This window comes from Myotis yumanensis, unplaced genomic scaffold (genome assembly GCF_028538775.1).
Source record: "Myotis yumanensis isolate MYYU_CA2020_CCGP unplaced genomic scaffold, mMyoYum1.0.hap1 SCAF_1, whole genome shotgun sequence".
NCBI classification, from domain to species: domain Eukaryota; kingdom Metazoa; phylum Chordata; class Mammalia; order Chiroptera; family Vespertilionidae; genus Myotis; species Myotis yumanensis.
Genome location: NW_027223752.1, coordinates 142,390,718 through 142,415,056, shown reverse-complemented (window position 1 = coordinate 142,415,056; position 24,339 = coordinate 142,390,718). Strand labels below are relative to the sequence as shown.

Genomic DNA, 24,339 nt, shown 5'->3' with positions numbered 1-24,339 from the left:
CCCCTCTCTTCCCATCCCCACCCCGCCCCCCCCCCCCCCCGCCAGCCACATCCTTGACCAACCTGCCCCACCACAATAGGCCCACAGCCCCTCCCCGTAGCTATCTGCCCCTGATTGCACCCCCCCACCCCAAGAGGGGGCAGGGCTGGGCGGCCAATGTCCTGCAGCCCCTCCCCAGGTTGGCCCCACCCTTGATCCCCCCACTCCAATAGGGGGCAGGGCTGGCCAGCCAATCTCCTGCAGCCTCTCCCCTTGCCCAGCCCCAACCCAGATTGCCCCCCCACCCCCACCGCAATCAGGGGCAGGGCTGGCTGGCCAACCACCCATGGCTCTTCCCCCAGGCCACTGGCACTGATTGCCACCCCCCCAACCCATTTGGGGGGTGGTTGCCCAACCCACCAACCACAGCCCCTCCCCATGGCCAGCCCCACCCCCAATCGGCCCCCCAACCCCAATCAGGCTGGTGAGGGGGAGGCAGTTGGGAGCAATCAGGCTGGTGGCAGGGGGTAGTTGGGGGCAAACAGGCTGGCAGGGGAGGCAGTTGGGGGTGATCAGGCCAGCAGTTGGGGGTGATCAGGCTGGCAAACAGAGTGGTTAGGGGCAATCAGGCAGGCACGCAGGCAGGTAAGTGGTTAAGAGCCAGCGGTCCTGAGTTGCGAGAGGGATGTCCGGCTGCTGGTAAAGGATCGGGCCTAAACAGGCAGTCTGACATCCCCTAAGGAGTCCCAGATTGGAGAGGGTGCAGGCCAGGCTGAGAGGCCCCCTCCCCACAGTGCACGAATTTCGTGCACCGGGCCTCTAGTATATATATATAAAAGCCTAATATGCAAATTGTCCCCTCGGGAGTTCGATCGCTTGCTATGACGTGCGCTGACCACCAGGGGGTGGTATGGAATGAAGGAAGGCCCCGGCTGGCAGCCGTAAGGCTCTGATCGGCCCTGATTGCTGGCCAGGCCTAGGGACCCTACCCATGCACAGGCCTCTAGTACATATATAAAATATAATTACAAAAACTATGCAAGGTAGGTACTATTATTATACCCAATTATAGGTAAAGAAATGGTGGCATATAGAAGTTACATAATTTTCCTAAGGCTACACAGCTAATAAATGACAGAGCTAGGATTTGAACTTAAGCAGTTTTACTCTGAAGTCTATATTGTATTTTGTTCGATAGCTTGAATATAATCTATAATGCAGTGAAAAGTTAAATGTATTGTATCAAAAATCCAACTTTAATTTGAGCTACTTAAATGTAAAATAGCCGGCTGGTATAGCTTTGTGGTTGAGCATCGACCCATGAACCTGGAAATCAGGGTTCAATTCTGGAACAGGGCACATGCCTAGGGTTGCAGGCACGATCCTCTAGAGGGGGCATGCAGGAGGCAGCCAATCAGTGATTCTCATCATTAATGTGTCTATCTCTCTCTCCTTTTCCCTTCCTCTCGGGAAACAATGAAAAAGTATTTAAATTTCTTTTATAAAATGTAAATGTAAAATAAAGTGACCTCACATTTTACACTAAATAGTAGTTCCGGGTTGATGTAAAGTTATAACACTGAATAAATTATAGTAGTAGTATAACATTATAATTTTTAATATCAGTGTAATGTCAGTACAAATTGCAGTCCCAGGATATACAGAGTTTACTTGGATAGAAGGACACATGAAACATCTACCTCTGTCATTAGCAGTTATCTGAACAGAACAATGCCAAGAATTATAGAGCAAGCTGCCATTACCTATGAGAGCAGAGATATCAGAGAAACTGAGAAAGAAGCAAGAAGAAAATCTTAAAATGTAATCAAATCAAAGATCAGAAAGCCAGGGACAACAACAAGGGAAGAGCAATAGAGTCTTGGAGGTCAAAACAAGTACAGAGTGTCCCAAAAAAATGTATACATACTTTAACAGCTGATAGTTCAATTTTGAAAATGAAATCTATTTTAATAAACACTGCCTTCATAATTATTCAGTGTGTGTATACATTTTTGGGGACACCCTATAGTTACACATTGCATTGGATATAGACAAATAATCCTATCCTAAAACAGAGCCTGGGTGCTCTGTAGTAGATTTTGATTGCTTTTGACTGTGTTTTAATTTAGATGGAATTACAAGGACACTGTGGGCTAAGGTCTGCTCTGTAGTGATTGAAGCAGTAAGAACACTGCAGTTAAAAGAATAATCATACTAACGACACTTACAAAAAAATGACAGTAATGTATTTGCACATATACATGTGAATAAAATTATGAATTTAGAGACACAGAAGTGTAGAAACAGCCTATACCTGACAAAGACATGCTTATACACAAGGATACCTATTCCAAACTTTCTACAAAGTGAAGGTTTTATAAACCTTCCACATTTCCTGAAAATTTCAGTTATTCCAAATGCAAATAAAATTTCCATTGGCAGCAACCCTCACAGAAATTGGGAGGAAAAGTTTTTGTCAGATATTCAGTATAAATAGAGGCTTTAGGTACATTATGGTTTCCCCAATAAATCATAAGTTTGGGGTTATGTGGACTGACTTCTATTTTTATCATTTTTTAGGACTTTTATTCATCTTCATCCTCTACAGTTAACTCTCCTGAAGACTGGCTCAGGTATAAAAAATATCTTAAACCTTAAACATTTCAGAATTGCATCCATTCATATTTTTAGTTTTTCCTCTTGGCTTTATATCATGAAATGAAAAGAACATTTTCTATATGAGAAAGTAAACCTAAAAAGGTTCAAAATGGTAATAATAAAATATTGTTTCCTACATAAATAATGATATAATAAAGCAAATAATGTATATTTGGGTAAAAATACTTGGAAGGTAATATGTTGAGTTTCACTTTAAGAAATTAGTTTTTAAATAAGGTTTATAATCAGATCTGGCAAATGTTCTCAGTGGATAGAGCATGGACCCCACATACACAAGGTCTTGGGTTCTATTCCTAGTCAAGGGCATGTACCTGGGTTGTGGATTTGCTCCCCAGTTGATTTCTCTTTCTCTCTCTCTCTCTCTCTCTCTCTCTCTCTCTCTCTCTCTCTCTCTCTCTTCCCTACTCCCTTCCTTCCACTCTCTCTGAAAAGCAATGGAAAAAATATCCTCTGGTGAAGATTTTTTTTAAGTGTATAATCAAATTATACTTTGGCAATAGTTGACGATGCTGTTTTCTGTTTTGAAAACAATTTCAAAATAGCTCCTTAAAGCAGGTCCAACTGGCAATCCTGCCATAAGGACAATTCTATTAAGACCAAGAGCATTGAATTTCTTTTTAGACCCTGAAATTCTGGGAAGCATTAGAATAAAAATCACCTACAATCCCCTTTTATCTTATGAAGAAATATTTTTTACTAAAAATCTTAATATAAAAAATTGGTTGTGAACCAAAATCATCAATATGACATATTTAAGGGGAAAAAAGATATTGTGTCTCTAATCTATTGTGAGTTAATATGTTCCATAAACAATCCTGGAAGGAAGCTGCACTCTGAGCATAAATTGGTATAGATCGCTTTGCTCTCACAGATAGCGATACAATATTTTCTGCTGAATGAGAAAAAGTTTAAAGGCATAAATCAAGACAAAGCAATCACCTGACAAAGGATTACAAAGAGTCCCAAACCTTTTTCTTAGTGAATGCTGTGACGCATTGATTTTCTACTGAAGATAAAAGCTGAAATCATGTGTCATCAATATCAGCTAGCAAAACTATTTGGTTCAATATTTTATACTGTTAAAAAAAACTTACGGAGAAAAAGCAAATCTGAAGTGTTTCACATGATCAAAACAAGTTTGGAACAGCAGAGAAAAACACATTTGAAAGACATTTCATAGACATCTATTTGTAGAGAATAAACAATACATCAGAAGGGAATAAACTGTTACTTTTGTTTGTCCAGCCAGATACACAGCTACTGTCTGAGTAAGAAGATTCTTATCTGGTGTGATACTTAAAAGTATAGTTTTTAGCAAAATAACCTAGAGTTGGTAATCTAATACATTTCTTCATATGGCAGCTTCACACAAGTATAGTTAAATACTTCCTTATAAAGAAGAGGCCAGCAAGGCAGCTGTTAGCATATCCAGCACTTTCGTGCAAATTCCAAAATGGCAAGTAAATTCCACAACTGAGATATCCTCCCCTTTCAGAGCCCCTCAGCTGACAGTCTCACGGTGGCAAATGTGCACAATCAGTAATGGCAACCCCCACACGAGTCTACGTTTTCTTGCTCCATTCTACTAAACCAGAAGGCAGGGTAAAGTGATTTGGAAGTATCTATGAGAAGAAAGAGTGCAAATGGCTTATATATGCAGCAACAGGGAGAAAAAGAAACAAAAACATAGTTATAAGAAGTTTCAAAACAGGGCATAGACTGTGAAGGGATAAGGGACATACTGGAATTAAAGCATTCATTTATACTTAATAATTTTCTATTCCTTTTTATCAACTAGTTGGCAATTTTAAGAATTCAAGCTCACAACCCAAATCTTTCTTCCTTTATCTTTCTTTTGTTTTTTCCAACATGGATTATAGAAATACTAGAGGCCCGATGCATGAAATTCAGCAAGGGGCTCGGCCCTCGCAGCCCTAGCTTCGTTCGGAAGGTCATCCAGAGAGTCATTCTGGTGTATGGTCTAATTATCATATTAGCTCTTTATTATATAGGATTTGAATATTACCATAGCATATATTATTTTTTATGATTCTGCAATGCTCAATGACACATAATAATAATAAATATTTCACATATATTATTAATAATACAGGGGTGCGCAAAAGTTGTAAAACAAATAAATAATAAAATAATTAATAAATAATAATCCTATCTAATAAAAGGGTAATATGCAAATTGACCATCACTCCAACACAAGATGGCTGCCCCCATGTGGACACAGATGGCTGGCAGAGGAGGGCAGTTGTGGGCAATCAGGCCTGATCCCACTGGGTAGTCGGACATCCCTCAAGGGGTCCCAGATTGGAGAGGGTGTTGGCTGGGCTGAGGGATGCACACACCCCGCATGCACGAATTTTGTGCACTGGGCCTCTAATACAAGAATAAGCTCTGTTTCACATACAACTGTTGACCTACTTTTGCCACCTCTGTATATAAAGTATATTTCTAATGCTTAATGTTCCACAATTATATTTTACTATAATTTTGGAGGGTCAAAATATTAGATAAAATTTAGTATTATAGAAGCTGTAACAAGTAGAGAAGGATATAAAATTAATTTATTTAAGAAATTAAACTTGTTTTCTGTTATATACACTCTTGTAATAACCTCCATCTAACCTGTTCTTCTCCCTTCTCTAGTCACTTGTTCTTCAGCCTGGAAACCAAGTTCATCACTTTATATCAGGACTAGATAAAGTGTTGACATAATAAGCTGTGATTATATCTGAATTCAGCTGAAATAGTGTATGAGAAAGTTAAGATTGTAAAAGGAGATTTATTGTGCTGTTCAGTAAGCAACAAATCTAGGAGTGTCGCTACACAGACTGAAAGCTAGTCATCCAAATCTTTTCAATGCAAATTCTTGAAACTATACACACCCTGAAGAAAAATGTTATATGAGGCTACACATGTAATTAAACTTTTAGCATTTCTGTATATAATTTCATGGAAAATGGGGTCAACTTAACATTATTAAATATAGTTCTGTTTAATATACCACATAACTTCAGAAACACTTTTCCCTAGAACTGAAATATTATGCACCATTTAGAATGTAAAACTATATTCCACACATGAAAACATAAATTATGATTATGAATAAGATTGTTAAAAATATTTCATCACAAAACCACTTGGGAAAAATCTCTTTTACTTTATACCTAAAGATGTTACCTTAACATAACAGAATTCTTTCAGAGTGAGTCATAAAGTTCTGTGGCATTAAGAAGTCTAGCTAAGCAATCTTCTCTTTGAAAGCCTATGTTCCCTCCCTATGCCTTCCTCATACTTAAAAACACGTTTTAGAAAAAGCACTCATATTAGAAAAAAGTGAGCTGAAGACTGTCAGTCCTAGTTCCTGTGGTGCCCAAAAATCAATAACTTGCATTAAACTAGGTTTCTGTAACACTTATCAGTGACTACTGTCCATATGACTCCATGCCAAGAAACGCAGTCTTCAAAGGGAAAGCAAAAGGAGGATTCTCATCATTGATATTTCTATCTCTTTCTCTCTCTCTCTTCTTCAATTCTGTATAAGAAAACATTTTCTGTCAGCATGTCCAGAGGTAGGGTAGAAAACCCAATGAAGTAATAAATTCTTAACATTGGAGGTTTGAGAGTACATCTGGCTTCAAACACTTGGTGAGAAAGTACTTGAACGAATTTTACTGTTAAGTAATTCAAATTGATTTCAAATGTTATAATTCTGATATAATATTTATGGTGCGTCATTAATAAAACAGTCAGCCAACAACATCAGGTAATAAGTACTTGTATGAAATATTGTTCATTATGTAGCTACAACCTCATTTAACTATAAGGAAAAATATAACATGTAGGCAAGATCAGATATGACAAAGAATCTCATTTGTGTTTCCTTTGTTAGAACTTGTCCTTTCAGAAGGTCAGTAGTATGCTGAGTATTGAGTTGAAACCTCTTTGGAAACTATGGTTTTAAATTTTCTTCAAAATAGATATAATAACTCTTATTTTCATTCAACAGCCTCTACAATTGAAGATGGCTCAAATACTTTCTTTTATTGAAATGTCAATGTGACCCTCCACATACAGTGTTCCATAAAAAATTGTTTTGCTGTATTGATTTTTCATGGAAATTTTGTGCTGGCAGTATAATTTAGGAGAAAGAAAGGTGTCTCCTTTCCAAAAAGCATACTGGAAAAGGGATTAGCAGTGAGTTCTAAGAAATTCTATATAACTTTTTAAAAAATGAAGCAAGTCTTATTAAACACATTAGATAAACCAGCTTAGATAAAGCAATAAAAATTCTTCAACCTGGCCAGTGTGGCTCAGTGGCTGAGCATCAACCTATGAACCAGGAGGTCAGGTTTGATTCCCAGTCAGAGCACACGCCCGGGTTTCAGGACTGAGCCCCATTAGGGGACATGCAGGAGACAGCCGATCAATGATTCTCATCATTGATGTTTCTAGCTCTTTCTCCCCCTCCCTTCTTCTCTCTGAAATTAATTTTTCAAAACCATTTTTAATTTTCTTAAAAAGAATTCTTCAAAAGGAAAAGATAAATAAACTGTCTAGGATGTAAAATTTTAAGCATGCTAACCCAAAAGCAATCTATGATAGCAAGCACAGTAATCTGTATTAGATAGAAATTTTAAGGATAGAGTTAGAACACTATACTGGTGGCAGAGTACTGGAATAAATGGAACACTGCTTGGCATATATGAATGTATCCCACAATATTAGTACCTAGATCACAGACTTACAGACACTATCTCACTCTCAGAACCACACTTGCAATAATATACAAGTTAAAAGGTGAATAGCCAAGAAAACATATTTGGGAAAAGGAAATGTTAATTTGACATACAATATCATGTCCATATACAAACCAATTGTATATGGTTTTTCTGCAGTACTATATGTGATTTCATTAAGACCAATGTACCATTTAATAATTCGTATAGAATATTATTGGTAATAGTAAATAATTTTATAATTATTATCAATGACCAGCACTGCAACCACCAAACACATTCCAAGAAGTATTGAGATCTCCAGAAACTAAAGTATCTAAATGCCAGTGTTCTCCTTCATAATGTTGTTATGTCATAGTCTTTTCTGCGCCATGAAAATCAGGAAATGCCTTCTGAAACATATTCAGAAAAAGTGTGGGCAAAATAGGTAAAGTTTTACAGAATTCATACATGTAGGGAGCAGCTATAGGGTCAAGCCTCGGACTGACCTGTGGCAGGGCCACAAACAAGTCCCAGCTTGGAGGGCAGAGCCCTCCTAGCATCATTAAGCTTAACCATATAGTCCTCCCTAGTTCCTTCCTAGGTAGCTAGTGGGCTGTGGGAGGTGCAGCAAGTGCTGCCAAACAAGGTGAAACTCACAAGAACATTGTAAACATGTTGACCACTTCCCTTGTTTTGCTTTGTGTGCTCTGACTATAAAATAAAGCTTCGGTTTACAGGCTGGGTCTCTCTGTGTCAGAGATCCACTTAGCCCCAGCTGTATTCTCTTTGTCTGTCTTCTTTAATCTTTCACCGCCCCTCCTAAGGCTCACCAAACCTGCCCATGCTGAGCGCAGCACACATATATTTTGAAAATTAGCCACATTTTTCCTGTTATTTCTTCATATCTATAAAATCGACAAAAGAGAACTCTAACTTATCCATTTCAGAGAATTGCTGAGAGATCAAATAGTATATGTAAAAGTCACGTAAGTATTTGAACTTGATGTTGTAAATTTGACTTTTAGGAGAAGGCAGGAGAGAATTAGAGTAAAGAATATTCCACCAGGAGTAAGGAGACCTAGACTCAAACTCTAGCTCTGCCTGAGAGTAGCTGTGTGATTTTCCAACAAAGCATGCACTCTTCCTGGATTTCCAATGCCTACCTATACAATGTGAAATATTTAGATGAACTATTCAACATATCATAACTAAGAGTCTGAGCTTTTTACAGAATATCAGAGGTGGTGCCAAACTCTTTTTTCCCTCCAGACTCTTTCAGTACAACAATTACTTAAAATCGAAGGGCCCTGCAGCTGTTTCCAATGCCATGTGACCATCTTTACAGATTTTAATCAAACATTATTGGGGGTAGTCAAGGAGAAACACAACTTAACAAGCTTGGGTACAGCCTTAATTACATGATGAATGTGTATCAAAGTAACTCTGATCAAATTCCACTCTCTCTAAATTAAAAAATATAGCAACCCTTCATATTCCTTAGACATTATGACGCATTTTCAATACACATTATGAAAGCCATTATCCATACCTGAAAAGGCTGCCTGCTGGGAATGTCGAGGTGTTTCCTTATCCACCTGTTGCCTTGATTCCCAAATATCTGCCACAGCAGCTTCCCCCTTGTGTTACTCCAGATTCGCTGATAGATGGCCAGTCTATAAATGTGCTTTCCGAACATGTGGTAATAGAAGCGGAAGGTGCAGCTTTCTGTGCCAGTGGCATTGAGGATCGGGCTGAGTAAAGCAGCTGTGTTTTGGAAAACCTGTGGCTCTGAAGATTCTATGTAGAGATAGTGTCCTTTAGCTGTTCCCAAAGTATTATCCTTCATTGGCCCTGTATTAAGTGTTGATGTTGGACCCTGGTTCCTGGTCCAATCAAAATCATCTTCTGTATCTTGTTCCCAATTACAAATTCCATTTTCGAAGTTACATTGTAGTTCAGGTGCTGAAATTGGCAGTAAATAATAGCAAAAGATAATTAAAGACAAAAATAACTCTGCTTAATATACTAGTTGATATTTTACTCCTGCCAAAATAAGCAATTTTAATCTAAAAAATTTGCAACAGTAAAGTTTTAAAAAGAGTGAAAAATTCTAGATAATACATTAAGTAATAATATGTTATGGGCTGAAAGTGGAATTATTTTGGCCATTATTTTCCATATGCCATTTATGCCCATCCCTTCCCCATTTCTATTACTGTAATTCTAGGCAAATGATCCCAACTCAACAGCTGGCTCACTGCAACAAACTTCTGGCTCAGTGGATTTCAATTTTAGCTGAATGTTCCAATCCAGTGAGTATTAAAAATACAAAACAGAAAACACAATACCCAGAATTCATCTCCAAAAATGTTGATATATTTGGTCTAAACGATATAGCCAATCATCAAGATACCTCATCAGCTCCCTTAATGATTCTAACATGCAGAGCTGAAAAGAGTCATATTTTAATTGATGTCAGTCTTTTGGAGTCCTCTGGGGTATATGGTAAAATTGCTTACAGAGAAAAGCCTATTCAAGTACTAGTTTGTTAGACACGGAGTGAAGCCCAGGAATCCATGTTTTTAAAAAGTACCCAAGATGATATGCAGCAGATATTTTCCAGACCTCACTCTGAGAAACTTCTCTTGGGCTTCATCCTACCCCAGTTCCAAGTGTCCCTTCCACACCTGTGCCAGAATGACCATTCTGTAATGACAGTTTATCGTTTTCCTGCTCTAATCAAAATCCTTGAATATATACTCATTTAACCTAAACTTAAATCTACACTCCTATCTCTCAAGCTTCACATTTCCCAAATTAAATGAACTTCCTGTTTGTCCTCCCTAAACATTCCACCCCTTTCCCCGTCTCTATTTATGCCAAGTGTTATGTCCCGTGACTTACTAATTCTCAGCTATGTCTCCTCAGTGGTCATCTTTCCTACTCATTGGAATGTAGCTCCATTAAATTAGAGCTTGGAAACTTCTAATGCCCTCAGTCACTAGAAGAATTCAAAGCACTTATGAAGCACTAGCCCCTTATCAAATAAATACCTACATTTCTAGGATAACATCGGGACACATTCATTTTTCAAGATGTGAAAATTGTGTCGACACCAAGTATTTCTTTAGAATACATGGGACAGAATGTACACTTGACATTATTTGGAATTAGAACTAATGACTTCATTTTAGCTTCATTTACATAATCTAATATTTTTTTAAAATAAATGTCAGCTGTCCTTTATGCAACTGTACTTGGCATCAAAGGTGAACAAATACTCAAACAATAAATAAAAGCATATGTGAATAAATGCAGCCAGGCAAGAACAAATCATCTGTATCTGAAAACTAGAGAACGGGGCTTAGACCTAATGGAGGGAGCCAAGTGAATAAATATCAAATGGAAGAAGAGCTTTCATTTGATATTCCCTCACTTGTGACTAATCAGGCCCAGCTGTGACGTGAACTGGGGACCCATGGTGTACTTTCCAGGTGTCAGTCTTTGGCTGTAGAGCAGAAGGAGAATGTCAAGCTGCTGAGTTTTTTGACAGAAAGCCAACAGATTTGTATGTTGCCTGTCTTCATACTGACTACATGCTCAGTCTTCATTTCAAAAGGGAATATGTGTAGCTCGGCCCTTAAAAAAGACCAAGACCCTAAACATATTTCTTCAGGAAATACAGAGATTTAGAATGCTAATGTATTACTGTAGTATAGTAATATGTCTAGATGGACTGCTGAGAGAGCAACTGACAGTCTAATGACACTGTTATTTTCTGTCATTAACGTTTAGTCACAAGAAGTATACTGATATTTTATAAAGTTAATACTGACAAGTTTGAGGATAATTTGCTTACTTTTAGATAGAAAACACATTGTTTTTAAATCTTCACCCAAAAATATGTCCTTGTTGATTTTTGAGAGAGAGAGAGAGAGAGAGAGAGAGAGAGAAACAATTGATTGGTAGCCTTTCATATGCATCCGGACTGGGACTCAAACCTGCAACCTAGGTATATGCCCTGACTGTAAATTGAACCCACAGCATTTTAGTGAACCATACAGGATGATGCTCTAGTCTAGCCTGAGCCACCTGGCCAGGGCAAAAGTTTTTAAAGAATGGAATTTGGAAAGCTTGAAAAAGATAAAAAGGCTTTCTGAATTTGCAAATAATAAATTAGATGTAGGACAAGCAACACTTCTTATAATAGCCATTGTTAAAATAATTGATTCTGTTTACATCCACTCAAACATTAGTTGTGCACTGAAATTTCTGACAATGTCAAAGATCAAATATACCCAAAACTCTCTACAATGATTTATATACAAATTTCTTAATGTAATGGTTATTACGATGTGCCCAGCATTTTACGGCTTTTCTGTGGTTTATAATTGGCTTCCCAACTTAATAGACACATAGTTGAAACGTGTATTGTTGCTATTTCTGCAAAATGAAAGATACAAATTTTTTCCTGGTAGATTTTTGTAATTAAAAGATAAAATCACAACTATTAGCTTCTGATTCATATTCAGGACCAAGTGCATTAGGTACTCTCTGGAGCTAAGCTTATGAAGTTTCAAGAGCTACACAATCATCAGACACACATATTTTTTGTAATTTAAACCATAAACTCAGACTTATCTTTGACACCTTACTCTGTGCTCCCTATAGCCAAAACCTCATCGATTGTCCCTCCTAAATATTTCCCAAAACTTTAGCCCCTCCTCTCCATCCTTATCACTGTGACAAGCTGCCAAATCCTCTTCTGCTGACTACCGCAATGGCTTCCTAATGGATCACCTAAATACAGTCTTCTCTAATCCATTCATAACGCACCATATCCATAGTGACATTTTCAAATATGCCAATTTTATTATATTAGCTTTCTTCTTAAAAACCTTCAAATAAGGAAGAACTACCTTAACATGGTCTAAAAAGACCTGCAAATCTGGCTGCCCTTTACACCTCTCTCCTTATCCTTCACCCTATTCCTTCTTTCTCCTTGCCACAGCCACACATTAGCTATCTTCCTCTGCCATGCAGTGACATACGGGGACTTTTTCATGCTTTGACTTACTATTTTTCAGATCTCAGCTAAGTCATCACTCTAGGAAGTCCAATGCCGCTATTACATCAAGTCACATCACCTCTATTTGTAAATCTTGTCAAAACTTCCATTTTATATTTATTTATTAAATATTTGAATAATATCTCTCCTCACCTAGGCTTTAAGCTCCATGAGGGCAAGGATGCTGTATAGTTGTATTTAACATTGTATCACTAGTATTTAGCTTTTAAATCTACATAATAAATACAGATGGCTTTGACTAATTGATTACATCAACCCCGAACAATGTTTAGTGCCTTTGTTGACTAAACATTGACTAAAGAACAGTAAATTTAAGTAAGATCACCACTATCAAATGTGGGAGAGGGACAAAAATATACCTACCACAGTCAGCCTCATCAGTATGATCACCACAATCATCCACCAGATCACATAACCGAAGCTTGTGAATGCAAGCCTTAGTGTGTCCACACCAGAACTGATCTGGCCCTTCACAGCTCTCTGCAGGGAGGGGAAGGGTACAGTTTTCAAAACTGATGTCATCAATAGCTGAGACCCCATCATAAATGCCAAGGCTGACTTTTTCTAGGGTCAGATGGAAGGGGTGAGTAAGGCGCCCAAGCTGAACAGTTGCCTGTGACCACTGGTTGCCCTGGTTATATAAGACTCTCCAGAGTACTGTGGAGTCATTGGAATTTTCCATATGTAGCTGGAGCACAGCTGCTCCCACTGACAGGCCATAGTTATAAAACCTGGAAAAGAGTAAAACAAAAGAAATGGATATGACTTATAGAGATAGGCTACATATTTAACGTTTACACTCTTTCACTCAGTCAACAATAAATAATTAGTCATCTTAATGGAGGCCTTTATTTCTTGCAGCAATTGTGGCTGCACCTTTATAAAACTTATCTGCTGAGGTGCATACTCTGACTCTGAGGACCCTAGGAGCATTTCTCAAGGAGTTCAGTCCAGAACAGAAGAGAGAAGCAGTGTTAATTAAGTTATAATATATTGCTGAAGGGGAAAAGGCCCTTTCATCTTAAGAAAGAACACAACAAACACTGATAATGAGCTCTTAAGTAAACTGCTAATTGTGTGGAGCTAATGCAATAGCGATTTTTAAAGCAAAACCAAGGGCAAATCCTAATGTCTACTAAATGCAGGAGTGTGCCTGCAAGCACCACACTGCTAGGGTAATTGACCATTGTTTATAGTATTTACCAGAAAGAAAGTGTGCATCCCGTTCCTGTCTGGCTGATAGTTGGACTCTGGAGTTTAGCAACTTGTGCCAAGCTGCTGCTTTTCTTCAGAATGAACATAAAATGCCCTATTGGTATACAAAACAAGCCATATGTTAGCCTATTAGATTACAAAGTGAGACATCTGTCTCTTAACCCTACACTAAATAAGTTCCATGTCCAACTAAAATTAAGACCATACAACAATTAAAAATCAATGGAAGTGATGGTTAGTCAAAAGACTATGATCTATATCTAAATGATGCCAAAAACATTGGTAATTTAAGTTAACTCAGCCAAAAAATATATCTATGCTCTACCCCCACCATCCATAAAGGAATAATCCCATGCAGACGACATGAGTGTAACTGATAATGCTCAAATGCCCTACTATTTGTCATGGTAACACAGAATGTTATCTGCTTCTCTTTCTCTTCTCAGACTTGACCAAAGGGGAACTGAGGTCATTCCCAAGAGTCTCTGCTTCTTGCTTACCTTGGGCAGTATTGTGAGTATGATCACAGGGAGGGGCCTGTTGCTCAAAATCAGCAGAAAGGTTACTTCTGGAGCTCCATATCCAGTCAAAATGGTCACCGCTAATTGCTTCAAACCAACCACAGCTATTTGCTTCAAAGTCACATTTGGAAACTGAAGAACAAAAATGCGGCTTTTAGGTTGGCTCTCAGAAGTGCTCGCACACTTTACAAAGGGTAGAGTTCAATGGAAATCACCTTGTTAGGCTTCTCTAAGTACATCAAGGAACATACTTTAGGAGAAAAGGGATCTCTTTTGGCCTGAAAAAAGACTGGAGTTGTGCTTGTCATACTGGAAATTGATAAGGCAGAATTATCAATTTTAAAAATTCAATTTTTCCCAAATATTCTAAGCAGCAGCATCATTCAGCCATATTATTTATAGAATTGCCAAAGTCTGCCTAATTTATTCTGATACTCATGTTAGTTTATCTGCAGCTATTATATCATCTGGAAGGCTGAATTATTCCTAGAGTATTTTCACTAAACCATGAGAGCAGCTACTTCTAAAAATACTTAGTATCTAAAATATGTAGCTCCATTACATTTAATTAATATTCACCTCTGGATTTTATAGAACTTAATATTTCCTAAAGCATTATATGCATTGCTTAATTTGTGCAGGGCAAAATAATTTTACACAGTTTTCAGGTAAATATGCAGAAGAATCAGTTAACTTCCAGGAAGAAGAGAAGAGGAAGAAGAGGAAAGAAAGGGAAGTTATAATAATAGCAATATAGCTAATGTTCAATGAATACCCTATGTAATAGATCCTGAACTACTGAATGCTTTATCTAGATCTAACTTTCACATCAGCCATATGGGGGAGGTATTACTATTACTACTATGATGATGTCGATGATTATTATTATCAAGGGGAAGAAAGGGAGGTCTAGGGAATTTATTAACTTAACCAAAGTCATATCATCAGGAAGTTGTAGAGAGGAATTGAAATACAAATATTCTGACTCCTAGTCTAATATTCCTTCTGCAACTGTTGACAATAACTGTTAAATATCATTAGATTGAAAAAAGGATAAAGCAAAATGACATAATCTAAATTTGCTTAGTGTGGATGTTCATCTGTTATTATATATCCCAATGCAAAATGAGGCTCACTCCCACTGATGATTATTACATTGAAATCCTTGTTCACTGGCTATTCTTATCCAAGGATATACTATCTAGATCAGGGGTCCTCAAACTACGGCCCGCGGGCCACATGCAAATACAGTTCCCGTTTTGTTTTTTTACTTCAAAATAAGATATGTGCAGTGTGCATAGGAATTTGTTCATAGTTTTTTTTTTTAAACTATAGTCTGGCCCTCCAATGGTCTGAGGGACAGTGAACTGGCCCCCTGTTTAAAAAGTTTGAGGACCCCTGATCTAGATGTTCCCTTGTAAAAGAACTTGGTAAGTAATCAGTAAGTTTTAGGGGCTAAAAGTATACACTAAATCACTCAATGAGATTATAAAATTTAAAACAATAAAGGCATTTTAACCTAATTATAAACCACTTTTAATCTAATTATAAATTTTGAAAATGTTAATTCTACTCAAGGAAGAATATGAGGTGAACAGTAACATTACAAATACTTTCTAATTTTAATAGTTTCTATATAATACCTTATTTCCAAAATATATTTGTTTTCTATCAAGTTTCCTAGCTGAAAATATGTCCAGCAGAGTACTTTCAAATTTCATCAAAAGTCAATGGGAGGGGACCACTTTGTAAATTATATGATTGTCTAACCACTACAGTGTATACCTGTAACTAATACAAAGTAATATGTAATGTAAACTGTAATTGAAAAAGAAAGCAATTAGAATATATGGATACATTTAAAAATAAATATTTTTAAAATGTTGCCTAAACTTTAATAAGCAAGAGATGATGATATGCCAGTATACATACAGAGACACTTAGAAGTAAGCAAAATGAAGGAAGTACTGCTATACTTACAATACAAATTTCTCAAGTAAAATTTAGAAATCTATGGTGAAGCATATTTAAATGCCACTTGAAGTGAAAAAAATGATAACTATAACAAGAATAAGTGCTAAGAATATTTAAGTTCACATTTATAAAGGCCATCTCTACTTGTGAATATAAAATATACCAATAACCCATAAATTCCAGAGTTTCAAAGTATGGAATGCCATTTCAATCCCTGAGGAAGCAAATGTTTTTGTTTCCTATTTCAGACAATCTTCAAAACAGTTCTTGTTATACAAATACAGAAAGAAAACTAAGTATTGCAGTTGTATAATATCTATCCCCATAGCTACTTGGAAAGGGGACCTTATCATCTGCTATCCAGGGAGATATTGCTGTGGAAATAAATGAATATTCAAATGGTAGTAAAATTTAGGAACTATAGCAGCAATTTTATAGTTCTCTTACATAAAGCTCTTCAAAAATAGTAATTTCAGTAGATGATTATGCTGTTAAATTTCAAATATGTTGTAGTATATTTTGTTCCTACATATTTAGATTTCTATACACATTTAAAAATCCACCTCAAGTGATCACATATGTAGTAATCAGATAAAATTAACCTCTGGTTAGCCGTTAATCAAACGAACTTAATTAGAATGGCTTTTGAAAATTATGTATATCTTTTTTCTGACAGAAATACAATATCCTGGGTGTGTTTTAATAATTGAGATTTGAAGATTTTTCACTGTTTCAGGAGCAAAATTATTGACTATCTCAATTATCATCATCATCAGAATTACCACAATTTGTAATAACAATTTGCAATTATCATTTACTCAGGGATTATTGTGTACCAAGCTTTGGGCTAGAAGCTATTACACTCATAACAGGATGCCAACACAGAATTTCTAAAAATTACACATGACTATTTTATAGCTATGAGTATAAAAGCAAGTGACTCTACAGCAGTTTTCAATTATTTTATGTAAAGTTACCCTTGCGACCTCAATTAGTTATGTAAAAATAATTTCAGTAGCTACCCCAGGGGAAAAGATGTTAGGGATATTTGATGGATGACAAATAGTTCCATCACCCTACACTCTGTCATTTTTAGAGCTTTTTCACTCAGACAAAGGAGAATAAGGCATGGAGGAGCCAAGGAATCATGTGAGGTAAAATAAAAAAATAAAAATCCAGAATCAGACCTTGTCTCATTTCATATTCACTATCTTATAACTTTTCTGATGGTTTAAGATGATCCTTACAGAGGTTCATTTGTAAGGAATAAACACAAATTGGACAAAGAGGAAGTCTGATCTGATCATTGGGACCTTGCAAAAAGACTTAAAATATATAGGAAGATGCCTCTTAATATTTAATACTTATTAATTATTTAAAACATAATATGAAATAGTAAGGGGGTATTTACAAAAGTCCATGCAATTAAAAGATCTATCCTATCTAATAAAAGACAAAGAGGGTAATTAACCGTACCTCTGCTATGCTTCCCATTGGCTAATTAGGGCGATATGCAAATTAACTGCAACAAAGATGGCAGTTAACCGCCAACAAAGATGGTGGTTAATTTGCATACGTAGGCACAATGATGGGAGGCAAAAGGGGAAGGACGGAAGAACAGTGATCGGAAACCCAGGCAGCAGGCAAGAGCTGGGTAGAACCAAGTAAAATTTTACAGACAAATATATCTATACTAATAAAAGAATAATATGCTAATTAGACTGGGAGACCTTCCAGGAAACCTTCCAGATGTTCTTCTGGACAAAGCCATGGTGGCTGGGCCAAGGTAGAGGTGGTTAGAGGCCAAGAGGGGAGGGCAGTTGTGGGTGATCAGGCTGGTGGGGGGCGGGGCCGTTGAGGGTAAGCAGACCAGCAGGGGGGCCAGTTGGGGGCAAGCAGGCCATCAGTGGGGGTCAGTTGGAGGTGATCAGGACAGCAGGGGGGCAGTTTGGAGTGAGCAGGCCAGCAGGGGGACAGTTGGGGATGAGCAGGCCAGTGGGGAGGGAAAGTAGGGGCAAGCAGGCCAGCAGGGGGGGCAATTTGGGGTGATCAGGCTGGTGGGGGGGCAGTTGGGGGCGAGCAGGCTGGCAGGCAGAGTGGTTAGAGGCAATCAGGCAGGCAGGCAGGCAGGTGAGTGATTAGGAGTCAGCAGTCCCAGATTGCGAGAGGGATGTCCCACTGCTGGTTTAGGCCCGATCCCTGTAAACTAGCAGTAGGACATCCTTCGAGGGTCCCAAATTGGAGAGTGTGCAGGCCAAGCTGGGGAACACACCCTCCCCCATGCACGAATTTCATGCACTGGGCCACTAGTATATATATAAAAGCCTAAGTGACTAACCTTTCGACAGTTTGACCGGTAGCCATGATGCACACTGACCACCAGGGGGCAGACGCTCAATGCACAGGCATGGAAACATGAAACAGACTGATGAGGGAAGGGGAGTAGGGGAAGGCAGAAAGAGATTAACCAAAGATCTTATATACATACTAGAGGTCCAGTGCACAGATTCGTGCACGAGTAGGGTCCCTTGGCCTGGCCTGCGGTGATCAGGACAAAACCAGCAGTCCAACATCCCCCGAGGGGTCCTGGATTACAAGAGGGCACAGGCCAGGCCGAGGGACCCCAACAGTGCACGAATCCGTGCACTGGGCCTCTAGTCCTTTATAAAATGTATCTTTTGTAAGTATTTTCTCCCAGCCTGGGCCTATCTTCTCATTCTCTTGAGACTGTCTTTTGCAGAACAGAATTTTTTTTAATTTTAATAAAGTACAGCTTACCAATTATTTCTTTTGAATTCTTATCAATTATTTCTTATCAATTATTTCTTTCTTATAAATCCTTCTTTTGGAAGGAATTATACTCAAGAGTTATACTTAACCTAAACCTAATTAGATAATTTGTGTGATTATTCTATATTTCTGAACTGATGAAATTTAGTTGAGCATTTAAACTTTTTATTATGGCTATAGCCGAATGAGATCCTTGGAAACCTTGGAAGAGGGTGAATGCATTTTGCATATTAGAGAAATCTTGGGGACCCAAGATTGAACTGTAGTAGGCAGAATTGTAAAACAGACCTCATTATCACCATCCTTGCTGTTACAACTGTGTTATGTTATGTTACACGGCAAATAGATTTTGCAATTGTAACCAAGGTTACTAATCAGTTGACCTTAAGATAAGGTGATATTTGGGTAAGCCAAACCTAATCAATAAGTCCTTTTGAAAAAAATGTTTTTCTAACCTGGCCAGTGTGGCTCAGTGGTTCAGTGTTGACCTATGAACCAGGAGGTCACAGTTCGATTCCTGGTCAGGATACATGCCCAGGTTGCAGGCTAGATCCCCAGTAGGGGCCATGCAGGAGGCAGCTGATCAATGGTTCTCTCTGATCATTGATGTTTCTATCTCTTTCTCCCTCTGCCTTCCTTTCTCTGAAATTAATAATAAAAACATATTTTAAAAATATTTTTCTCCAAATAAATTCAGAAGAACTCAGAAAGACTGAAAGCATAAGAATGTAACATATTATTGCTAGCCTAAAATTACAAATTTCTTCCCTCCATTTTCCCCCATTGCCTTTATCATGCTTTACTTATTTCTATACCATATGCCCCTTCTAAAAGAGTACGCCATTCAATCATTTATTATAGTTTCAGTCACTTCCCTACTAGAAGCAAGCTCCAAGAAGAGATGGATGTCTGTCTGTTTTACATGTTGTGAGATATTAGAAAATCTCTGCCACATAGCGGACACTCAATACACACTTGTTGCAAGCAACTGTGACCTTTCTTTTTCCAAAATAAAATTTTCATTATTCCTCAAATTTTTGGTTCTATCACAGAGTTGAATTTACTGAGTTGGTACCCCAATAAACTTACCAGCTCATAAACTCCTAATTTTTAAAAGGTTTTACTTTTGACAGTTTACTAATTGTGAGTGTTTCCTTGGGTTCAATATTTGATCTTTATAATTCTTTATTTATATTTATATATTAATTACCTCAAAGCCATGTTAATTATGCATTCATACTTCATCTGGAATGAAAAACTTTAAGTGGTGTCATTAATGTCAGAGTTTTATTTTTTAAAAATGCCTCTTTACTCTATAATTTCTTCCTGGTAAACCCCAGCAATATTAAAGCTTCAATTACTTTATTTCTGTCAATGAATCCAATAATTACTGCTCCAACCTACTGCTTTCTTGTTAGTGCCACAACTGTCTAAAATATAGACAATAATGACCTCCTCCTCAACCCTGCTCCCCTCCTCTCACCCACTCTATATCCTGTAACTCAAGATAAAAACTCAGAAGCATTACTTAAAACATCTCTTTCCCTACCTTCCAAAATACATCAAGTATTTCTTTACATTTAGATTTATTTTTTAAATTTTATTATAATGTATCTCTATATGCCAGTTCAGTCCATGATAATCTCTCATCTTCTTTACTCCAAAATTCTCCTGTCTAAAACCATTACTTCCTTATTCTCCCCTTCAATTCATTCTACACCCTGAAGCCAGGGTGTAAACATTTAAAGAACTTAATAATTCAAACTTGATCCCACAATTGCTTTGAGAAATCCTTCAATAGCTTCCCTATTATTTAGAATAATATCCAAATCCAAAATGTGGTTAAACTAATCCCCCAAATTTCTGTGCCTCTCTTGTCTTTATGCTCAAGTTACCTTTATTATTTCAGTTTCTTTATTAAAACAAGAATACCATTCACCCATTTTAATACCTTACCACAGTCTTTTTTTTTTTTCTTTTTGGAACACACCATTTACTTTGACCAAGCAATTCAAATTTATTCTATCACTTAGAAAAAAATAATGTGACCCACATAAGTATAGTCAATTGATCCTGACAAAGGAGCAAAAGCATCACAATGAATAAAATACAGACTTCAACAAATAATGTTGAAACAACTGGACAATCACATGAAAAAAATAATCTAGACACAGACTTTACATCCATCACTAAAATGAACTAAAAATAAATCACAGGCCTAAATGTAAAATGCAAAACTATAAAACTCCTACAAACATAGGATAAATCTTAGATGACCTTAGGTATGGTAATGACTTTTCAGATACAACACCAAAGGCAAGATCTATAAAAGAAATAATTGATAAGCTGTACTTTATTGAAATTAAAAAATTCTGTTCTGCAAGACAATCGCAAGAGAATGAGAAGACAAGCCTAGGCTGGGAGAAAATGCTTACCAAAAATACACCTTATATGGGACTGTTATCCAAAATATATAAAAGAAAAAACAACAATAAGAAAACAAACTACTTAGTTTTAAAAATATGGCTCAAAGATTTGAACAGATACCTCACCAAAGAAAATCTGCAGAGGCAAATAAGTACATGAAAATATGCTCCATGCCATATATCATCAAAGAAATGAAAATTAAAACAATAATAAATACCACTACACCCTATCAGAATGGTCAAAATCCAGGATACTGACAACAACAAATGTTGGTGAGGATGTGAAGCAACAGGAACTCTCATTCATCATTGGTGAAAATGCAAAATGGTACAGCACTCTGAAAGACAGTTTGGCAGTTTCTCACAAAACTAAACATGCTATTACCACATGAAATAGCAACTGTGTTCCTTATTGTTTATTCAAAAGAGTTGAAAACTTATGTCAACACAAAAATCTGCACACAATTGTTATAGAACTTTTATTCACATGGAATACTGAATATTATTCAGCTCTAAAAAGAAATGCTCTATTAAGCCATGAAAAGACATTTAGGAACCGTAAATTCATATTAAGAAGTAAAAGAAGACAATTGGAAAAAGCTATATACTGATTCCAACTATATGACACTCTGGGAAAGGCAAAACTATGGGACAATAAAAACTAACTGGAATAGAACAGGGGCTGGATGAAAGGGGGGCAAAAGGGTCACCTGTAATACTATCAACAATAAAAAAATATCCTGATATCTCCACACTAGGACCAATCACACTAGGACCAATCTATAACTATCACATACCATCCTGTAACTCCCACCTACCTCTCAACAAACTTGCAAGTATGTTTTTTATTAGTGTATTATAGTTCTCCCCACTAGATTGGAATCTTTATGAAGGCAGGAACCATAGATGCCTTGTTCATTCTGTAACAGCTATAGAGCCAAATATAGTGCTTGTTTAAATATTTACTGAATGAATGAACTAACCACAAGGTTATTGTTTTATCTCTCCAGGTGCCCTCCGAAAATACCCACTCCTTTACCCCAGTGGTACATAATTAACTCCCCAGGTAAAAACTATTCTAGCTAGTTGCCTCAGTCTTACTTTTATCAACAATTTGGTTCTGCAATTCAAATTCTGCTCCTAGGGCCTTATGGAATTTCCAATTCAAGTCAAGAAACATCTTTATTCCCAAACTTGTCATTAAGCCTCCTTCCATGCTTATCTCCGATTTCTATCCATGCCTATCTTAGACCCTCCTTATTGCCAATGGAGCAAAACTAGCTTTTTCTGTTAGTTATATATTTTTTTAAAAATATATTTTATTGATTTTTTACAGGGAGGAAGGGAGAGAGATAGAGAGTTAGAAACATCGATGAGAGAGAAACATCCATCAGCTGCCTCCTGCACATCTCCTACTGGGGATGTGCCCGCAACCCAGGTACATGCCCTTGACCGGAATCGAACCTGGGACCTTTCAGTCAGAAGTCCGACGCTCTATCCACTGAGCCAAACCGGTTTCGGCCTGTTAGTTATATTTTATGTGTGTTTTCTATCTTCTCATCTACATTGTAAACTACTCCATAGCATGGCAAATATACCAAACAACTTTGCAAACACTATACACTTTTAGCAGATACTAAATACTTATTTTTTAAAGCCTTTCTTATAAATGCCCATACGTGTGAAGAGGTCTGCATTACTTTAGAATCTTATAAATTTAATCACCCTGGAAAACTTAGTGATAAAATTAAAATCAACCCTGAGATTCACTTTGCACTCTCACCTCCATCCTGAACTAAATATGTGAACACAGTAAGGGATGTGAATTTCATTCTCCTTGGGCCTCACTTTTCCTAACTATAAGTTAGTTAATATGTGTAAATACATCTCAGACAATTTTAGATACAAAATAAGTGCTTTATAAGTGTGTGGTAGTATTTATATTATCATATGGTCTTTCAGGTGTCTTTAAATCTATATATACTCCAAAAAGAGAGGTTTACAACAACATTGGAAGATAATGTAAATTTCAGTATCAACAGTAGTAAAGTTCTGCAAGGCAAAAAGACATTGTTTTCTAAGAAAACTTGGTGTTGAATAGGGCAGAATCATTTTACCTCCTTATACTTCTCATCACATACTTTGCTAAACTGAAAACAGAAACAAAATGAACTAGAGTAGTAAATATGAGAGAAAAGAGAAGGATTGGTGTAGAATGAGCTTACAAACAACAACAAAAGATGCTTAGATTTCTAATTTATAATTTCAGAGCAAAGAAGAACAATGATCTTACTGAAGAATAAAGGCCAAAATGTGCTCAAAGTAATGCATAGAAAAAATCCACTCTCTCCATAGATACAATAATGTTATTGAAATTTAATCTTAAATGATCATAGAAAAAGATGTTCTTATTAAAAACTCAGATTATATTCTCAATAGAATTTTTAACTGAAAAAGAATCCTGTATTTTTCATCTCTAGTATCTTATCTATTATTTTATCTCTACTACACTGACTTTCTTCAATCTGACAACATAACTGTCTGCAGCAAAGACTGATAAAAATATCATGGGTTATTTACCAGATTTTACTTGTCTACAGAAATATTTTCCTCATTTTCCCCTCAGTGATCAATGGCTCCATAAATGAGAACAAATGGACTTTTTTCTCCACTTCTTGGTTTTATGTAACAGAAATGATGAGCCTTCACCAGAAACAACTTCCCATTCCACTATTTTATAATTACCTCTGTTGAGGGAGGTTTTTTTTTTGTTTTTTTTTTAACTGGAAAACAATGTCTAGATTGTAATTTGAGGACAATATGAAGAAGGAAATAAGAATCCAGTTTACTAAGAAAAAAATAACATCTTTTTACCACAATAACTTATTGATTATCCAATTTACACTTAATAAAAATGTAAGCTGTTAAAT

General features: G+C 36.9%; 1 protein-coding gene across 1 annotated transcript in view; it reads right to left on the bottom strand.

Moving 5' to 3' along the window:
* MALRD1 (MAM and LDL receptor class A domain containing 1) overlaps window positions 1–24,339 on the bottom strand; it is a 597,781-nt gene that overhangs the window by 434,505 nt on the left and 138,937 nt on the right. Inside the window, exons 16-19 of the mRNA XM_070426883.1 lie at window positions 14,199–14,351; window positions 13,687–13,792; window positions 12,847–13,214; window positions 8,944–9,356 (exon numbers count right to left, since the gene is read on the bottom strand). Coding sequence (XP_070282984.1) covers window positions 8,944–9,356; window positions 12,847–13,214; window positions 13,687–13,792; window positions 14,199–14,351 — 1,040 coding nt within the window. The remainder of the gene's footprint in view (window positions 1–8,943; window positions 9,357–12,846; window positions 13,215–13,686; window positions 13,793–14,198; window positions 14,352–24,339) is intronic.